At 42.2% G+C, this 7458-nt stretch overlaps 1 protein-coding gene across 2 annotated transcripts in view; it reads left to right on the forward strand.

Annotated features, from left to right (window-relative positions):
- Positions 1-7085, forward strand: part of AFG3L2 (AFG3 like matrix AAA peptidase subunit 2) — a 48490-nt gene extending 41405 nt beyond the window's left edge. Inside the window, exons 15-18 of one of the 2 annotated variants that reach the window (XM_039521725.1) lie at positions 2338-2538; positions 3953-4147; positions 5731-5980; positions 6862-7085. In XM_039521725.1, coding sequence (XP_039377659.1) covers positions 2338-2538; positions 3953-4147; positions 5731-5973 — 639 coding nt within the window. In that variant the 3' untranslated portion in view covers positions 5974-5980; positions 6862-7085. Of the gene's footprint in view, positions 1-2337; positions 2539-3952; positions 4148-5730; positions 6255-6861 lie in introns of those variants that run through there. The other variant, XM_039521724.1, reaches the window with a different exon arrangement.
- Positions 7086-7458: the final 373 nt, after the last annotated feature.

Below are 7458 nucleotides of genomic sequence, written 5' to 3' on the forward strand. Positions count from 1 at the left end.
GGATCCGGGAGACTGGTATGCTGCCCTCGAGTAGAAGGACGCATACTTCCACATAGGGATCTTGCAAGGACACAGACGCTTCCTCCGGTTTACGATGGGGCCCCACCACTACCAGTCTGTGGTCCTCCCATTCGGCCTGGTGACCGCATCGAGGGTGTTTACCAAGTGCATGTCAGTGGTAGCCGCTTACCTCAGTCGCTGGGGTATCCAGATCTACCTGTACCTCTATGACTGACTCATCAAGGGCAGCTCCAGGTCTCAAGTCCAAAGGGATGTCGTGGTACTTCAAGCTACGTGCCGCTCTCTGGGCCTACTGGTAAATGACAAAAAGTCAACATTAGTGCCAGTGCAGAGGATAGAGTTCATCGGAGCGGTCCTCGACTTGACTTGCACCAGAGTGTTCCTGCTGCTGAAAAGGTTCCAGACATTGATTAACTTCATCATGGAAGTCTCCGCATTCCCTCTAACTACAGCAGTCTGTGCCTGCTGGGCCACATGGCAGCGTGCACTTAGGTGGTCCGCCATGCCAAGCTCTGGATGCGGCCTGCAACAATGGCTGGGGACAGTCCTTTCCCAGTCCCGAGACCCCCTAGAGAAGATAATTACCATTCCCCAGGTGATACTTACCTCGCTGCGATGGTGGACTGACCTATGGACAGTCCTGGAGGGGCTTCCATTCACAACCCTCCTCACTCCATCGAGTTGATGTCAGACGCCTCGGACCTCAGCTGAGGTACTCATCTCAGCGTCTTCCAGTCTCGGGATGTGGTCCCTGCAGGAGGTGCAGTTGCCCATAAACGTTAAAGAGCTCCAAGCAGTCCGGCTGGCGTGCAGAGTCTTCCTGTCCCCCCTGTCGGGCAAGGATACAAGTCCTGACGGACAGCACAGCTTCAGTGTTCTACGTCAGCAGGCAAGGAGGAGCATGCTCTTTGGCTCTCTGTCAGGAGGCCGTCTCTGGGTCTTCTGCATCAGCCACGAGATCCACCTGGAAGCTTGTCACTTCCTGTGTCAGGAATACGCTGGTGGACCAGCTCAGCATGTGCTTCTCCTCTCACCACGAGTGGTCACTTCATCCAGAGATAGCCTTCCTTATTTTCCAAAGGTGGGGAACTCCCCAAGTGAACCTGTTTGCTACCAGACAGAACAGGAAATGCCACCGGTTTTGTTCTTGGCAAGGTCTGAGCCAGGGCTCCCTCTCTGATGCCTTCCTCCTGTTGTAGAGAGGGAGCCTGATGTACGTGTTCCCTCCAATTCTGCTCATCAGAAAGCCCTAGCAAAGATCAAGGGAGACAGGGTGCAGGTTATCATGATCAGTGTGGCCTCGCCAACACTGGTACGGCATGCTCATGAACCAGACCGCGGCCCCTCCCTGAGTCCTGCCCAACTAACCAGACCTGCTGTCACAGGACCATGGTTGGCTTTTACACCACAACCTTAGCATGGATGCTGCGTGGCTGAACCTGCAGGCATGGACCTGTTCGGAAGGGGTCCAACAGGTCCTCCTGGAAAGTAGGAAGCCCTCAACCAGACTGACTTACTGGGCAAGTGGATGAGGTTTTCCCACTGGGCGTCTGAATGGGGCACCTCTCCCCCTCATTCCTCCATACAAGCTGTCTTGGACTACCTGCTCCATTTGAGGAACTAGGGCCTGGCACACTCTTCCATTAGAGTGCATGTCGCGGCCATCTATGCTTTTCACCCACCTATCCAAGGACAGACAATGTTTTCCCTTGACATGATGGTCAGATTCCTGAGAGGGCTTAAGAGACTCTTCCCGCAGGTACAAGCTCCCATCCCACAGTGGGATCTTAACTTGGTCCTTTCTAGGCTCACTGGCCCACCCTTTGAGCCGCTGGGTTCCTGCTCCTTTTCTCACCTGTCATGGAAGGTCACTGAAGTTAAAGCCTTGACCTCAGAGCCTCCGTACATGGTCTTCTACAAAGATAAGGTTCAGTTGTGGCACCACCCGGCCTTCCTGCTGAAGATGGTCTCCACCTTCCATATGAGCCAGAACACCTTCCTCCTGGTGTTCTGTCCCAAACCACACAAGACCAGTGAAGAGCACATGTCCCGCCCTCTTTCCCTCCTGTCAGAGTTTCTGGCAAGAAGGAACTGAGGGTGGAGAGAGCCGGTGGCGCCCCTTATACGGAATCATGCAGGTGCCACTCCAGAAGGCGCCAGAGCCACTCCCCTATGGATACTGCAAAGGGAAAAACTTCCCGCGCTGGTGCATGTGGCAAGCGCACACACCTAATATGGAATGGACATGAGCAATACATCTCGAAGAACACCAGTTACAGAAAAGGTAACTGTCTTTTTTTTTTTCCTTAAACCAAGGTATCTATTATCCCACGTGGCAAAGGATTGGGTTATGCCCAGTATTTACCCAGAGAACAATACCTTTACACCAAAGAGCAGTTACTTGACAGAATGTGCATGACACTGGGAGGACGTGTGTCAGAACAAATCTTTTTCGGAAGAATTACAACAGGAGCCCAAGATGATTTGAAGAAGGTGACTCAGAGTGCATATGCTCAGGTTTGTACTTCAAGTAGGAAATTTTATTTTCTGTGTTGCCCACTAAACTGTTGTTTAATACAAAATAACTTTGAAGAAGAGCACACTCTGGCTGGCCAGGTTTTTGAGTTGCAGAATTTAGACCATATTTTATTGTGCAAGGCTATATTGTCATGCGGTATGCATCTGTTGCATGATATTGTCACTTTGTCTTCAGCATCTGTTTTCGCCCATAGCAATAATCCATGGCTGGGCTGTGATCATTGCATCATATACATTGATTTGATCTCTAGGCCATTAATTAAAGCCAATTGCTCTGCAGGAATGTGTAGGTGACATGGCTACACTCAAATGTGCAAAGATATTTTGCACTTAGAAAATGGCTTTAATATTTTAGTTTACAAGTTTGGTTTTGTGGACACATTCTCGTAGTTATATACCTTAGAGTCCTGATTGCTCAACTAGACTGTATCCATGGGTATGTAGTTAATAGCTGGAAACCATGTGTTTAATGCACCACATGCTGTAAATGTAAGGATGAAAAGAAGGCTAATATTCGAGTGTTTAATATAATAAATAAGACTTCTCAGTGGTGATTTGTGGTGTTATTAATGTAAAGACTCAGCTGAGTGAGGTCATTAGCAATGTTCCCTCTAATTTTTTTTCATCCATGTGCGGAATAAATTTTTGTTATGCGCACTGAGGTATGTGCGGAAGTTAATTAGCATATGGGGTCAGGAAGATATTTCCTACTATTCCAGGGTACATTTACAGGATGGTGATACTTTTACCTTCTGAGTGTCTTGAACTGAATTTCAAATGTACTCCTGACTCAACACACTAAGTGTCATTTATATGCTGTTTAAAATTTTTAAATACTTTGTGGAAAACTTTCGAAAAGAACAGAATTACCATACTTTATGAGACACGGGTGAGGTAATATCTTTTATTGGACCAACTTCTGTTGGTGAGAGAGACAATCTTTCGAGCTACATAAACCTGAAGAATAGCTGTGTGTAGCTTGAAAGGTTCTCTCTCTCACCATCAGAAGTTGGTCCAATAAAAGATATCCCCTCACTCATGTCACCTTGTCTCTCTAATATCCGGGGATCGACATGGCTACAATGATACTTTTGTAACTCAGAAACATTCAAACATAGTGAGTATTTAAATGCATCTTGGCTGTTTACAGATCTTTTTGAAATGTGTCAAAGATAGATAACTATGAATCTCCTACTTGAAGGAATCTGTTAGTGATTTACAAAAGAGGGAATTAACACTAGTGTTATGTGTTTTGTAGAAAAAATGCTATTTTCTCATTCTAATAAACATATATTTTAATTCAACTTATAAATAGGTTACTTTTCCTTGATGCTCTATTTTCCAGTACTACACTAATCTAAGTCTTCCACTCATTGCACTGGTCATCTTTCAGATTGTTCAGTTTGGCATGAATGAAAAGGTAGGGCAGATTTCCTTTGATCTCCCGCGTCAAGGGGACATGGTATTGGAGAAACCTTACAGTGAGGCAACTGCAAGACTGATTGATGAAGAAGTGCGAAATCTTATTAACAGTGCCTATGAAAGGACAGTAACTCTCTTGATGGAGAAGAAAGCATATGTGGAGAAGGTAGGCTTTATAATAAAATCTCTTATCACCAATGTCAAGTTTACTAGTTAAAATGGCCAGAATGAACTGAATACATAGATAAATATGCATAGATATTCACATAAATATGTTGAGTATTGGACCAATAAATTCTTCAACAATCTAAAGCATTCAAATGTCTTGTAATAAGTTGAGTACTTGCCAATATGCAACAAGGTGTGTAAGAAGCCTATTGTGCACTATTATTCCAGTATCTTCATAGCTGTACTTAGGGTTGTTCTGTTTGCAAGTTTTCTTGCAGATTCGAAGACAGAATTACTCTCCTGCAAAGCCTATAGCTGTTGCGGGGGAAGAAACAGTAAAAGGGTAAAATTAAACATCAAGGTTCTGCAGATAGTAGGTATCTGGAAGAGTATGGTGTAAAACTTCACTTTAATCTTATGGAAGATGAACGTGTAAAATTATTTCCTCTTTTTCTCCTCCCTCTGAAATGTTTTTAAATTTTTAGATAACAGGGCTCACAGATTGGAAATAATGCACCTTGGGGATCCCACTTCAGTTCAGGTTCCCCTCCTCCATAAGCTCCTCCAGGCAGACTGATCTTTCCAAGGACAAGACCATTCTCTTGGATGTGCATTATCTGACAGACTTATCTGCAAGAATACAACAACTTGTATTGGTTTCTGTCAGAGTGGTATAGCTGACTACCACCCCAAGAAAGACAGAATGTGCAGTAGTGTCTCATCATCAAAAGGAACAGTTATAAAATTTGGCAAAATTTCATCTTAAGTGTTATGAACAATGAGAATACAGGAGCCAAGTGTCTGTCAACCACACTTCTATATTTCCTGTTTATTAAACCATTGTAAGCTTTCTTGTTTTCCTTGTTAACATTTAATCTCTCTTCTCAATCTCTCCCTCCCTACTTCATGTTTCATTTTTCCATGATGAAATATTCTTTTAAGTACATTCCAAAGAAATGTGTGTTGTGTTCTTCTGCTGTTGTCCTTGTCATAGCCTACACTTCTGTTGTTTATGCATGGAGTGCTGTACAAGACATCACTTGCTCAAGAAGCTTGCAACCTACAGTCTTATACCACTTTCCTCTGGTAATGTACATGCTATATTCTGCAGAGTGGAATTTAGACAGTAATAGCTTTGTTTTGTAGCTTGGTGAATACTCTGAACAGAACAGTCAACCTCAGACCCATTGTGCCTTTTTAATGGTGTGGTGAGCAAAGATACAGGAGCAACTAAGAAGCTGGCCTTCTATCCATTATTAAATCCCTGTAACATTCTCCAGAGTTCTCCAGCAGCAGCAGCATTATTCTGAAGCAGCCATCCTTGAGCAACAGTGGTATTCAAGGCACTGCACCTGATACTCACAGGGTTTTAAAAGTGCAAAATTCTCAACTACTTTCATGCACGTTGAAGGTCTTACAGCATGAAGTGAACCTTGCTGAGAATTCCAACTCTCCGCCTAAAATCTACCAGCATAGAATTTTGAAGCACAGACTGCCTCTCTAAGTGCTCTCCCTCTTTCATGTGAAAAAGCAAATACATCCTGTACCTGTTTGTGTAATATAATTTGTTGCTATTTTCAGGTTGCTTTACGACTGTTGGAGAAGGAGGTAATAGATAAAAGTGATATGGTTGAACTACTTGGCCCAAGACCATTTGCAGAAAAATCTACTTACGAAGAATTTGTTGAAGGCACAGGCAGTCTAGATGAAGATACTTCACTCCCAGAAGGCCTTAAAGATTGGAACAAAGATCGTGAAAAAGAGAAGGAAGAGACCACAGATGAACAGATTGCCAGGCAGATAACAGGAGGGATACCATTTTAGTTTTGAAGTATGCTGTGATATAAAATTGCACAATATTTTTGATTTGCATTCTGAAAAGACTGGAAAACACTTCAGTAGTTTTGACTTAAGAACCATCTGCGTATTCAAATAAATCTTTAGTGATGGTAAACAGAAGAGCAGGGGTTGACACAGAGGGATAAGAATACTCAGATATCTCTTAAGCTGTCCTCACTTCATAGGTAAAAGATTATCACTTCTGAGCTGTCAACTAAGGGAGATGTTAATTAGAGATGGGCCTGCATTAGAAACTGAGAACTGAACCCCCCTCTAATTTTGGAACGGTTTGGATCCAAGTCCAAACTCTGTGTCACAAGTCCATTTCTAAATTTATTTAAGCTGATGCAAATTAAGGTTCCATTAGTATTGATCTAGAAAGTCTGTATATGTGACCTCTACCCAAATGTGAATCATTTTAACATTTATATGTGTGGAAAAATATATTAAATGCTTAGCGAATGGTCTAGTCAGCTTACGAAAACACTTGATGTTTCTGCAAAGCATCAGCTTTTTTCACCCTACTGCTATTTAATCTTACTCTATATATTTTTTTTCTTTTTTCTTTCCCCCTCACCTCCAAAACCAATTTGTTCACAGGGAACTGCCATGTAAATTTACCATGAAATTGGAGACCCATTGAATAGCTTTACAGTTAGTCATGGTTCAGTGTCTTAAAGTGTAAAACTAAATTCAACGTCTAAAGTTTTAATAAAATGTGGGTTGGTTTTGTTTTGGTTTTTTTTACAGGGAGCTGTAAGATATTGAATATGTGAATGCACTGTGTTCATTGTGTAAATAAGATTACTTTGAAAGTCATTAAAATCAGAACATTGTACTTTTCTGAATACACTGTCTTGCTGTTTATTTTAGGTTGATTTCTTATGAGAAAATTTTGGCCCAACTCAGAGGTCTTTATTTGAGCAAAACTCCTACTGACATGAATGTAAGCTTTTCCTGAGTAGTACACCAGGATTATTCCTCGTAAATGTAAAAAGTGTAGTAACCTTGTATTTCTGTCTTTGTACAAGCACTTGAAAGTTTGTAGAGGGCTGGAGTAAGTGGAATATTTAATATATCAGTCTTTCATATCTGAACACTTGTGTCCAATCTGCTTAATCCTGAGTTAGTTGTTTTTCTAACCTCAAGTAGGCAATAGTTATCTGCACAGGTTCAGCACACAGTTTAACACAGTACACATAGTCTGTTTTCTACACTACAGGTTACATCAGTTAAGGAATTCTAATTTTTGGAAAAGTTCACTGTCAGGCTCCATCACTGAAAAGAGATGAGTCCATCTAGATTATCTTGTGTCTCTTTAAGAGGAGGAAGACCGGGAAAATTGAGCCACTGGTCTCCTTTTGTGATGGTCAAGAAATCCATTAACACTTTCTTTTCTTGTGACTGAAACTTCATGTTTAAGTGAATGACCATTTAATTGGTTCCAGCAATACATTCTGATTTAAAAGA

Source organism: Mauremys reevesii, linkage group 2 (genome assembly GCF_016161935.1).
Source record: "Mauremys reevesii isolate NIE-2019 linkage group 2, ASM1616193v1, whole genome shotgun sequence".
NCBI lineage: Eukaryota > Metazoa > Chordata > Testudines > Geoemydidae > Mauremys > Mauremys reevesii.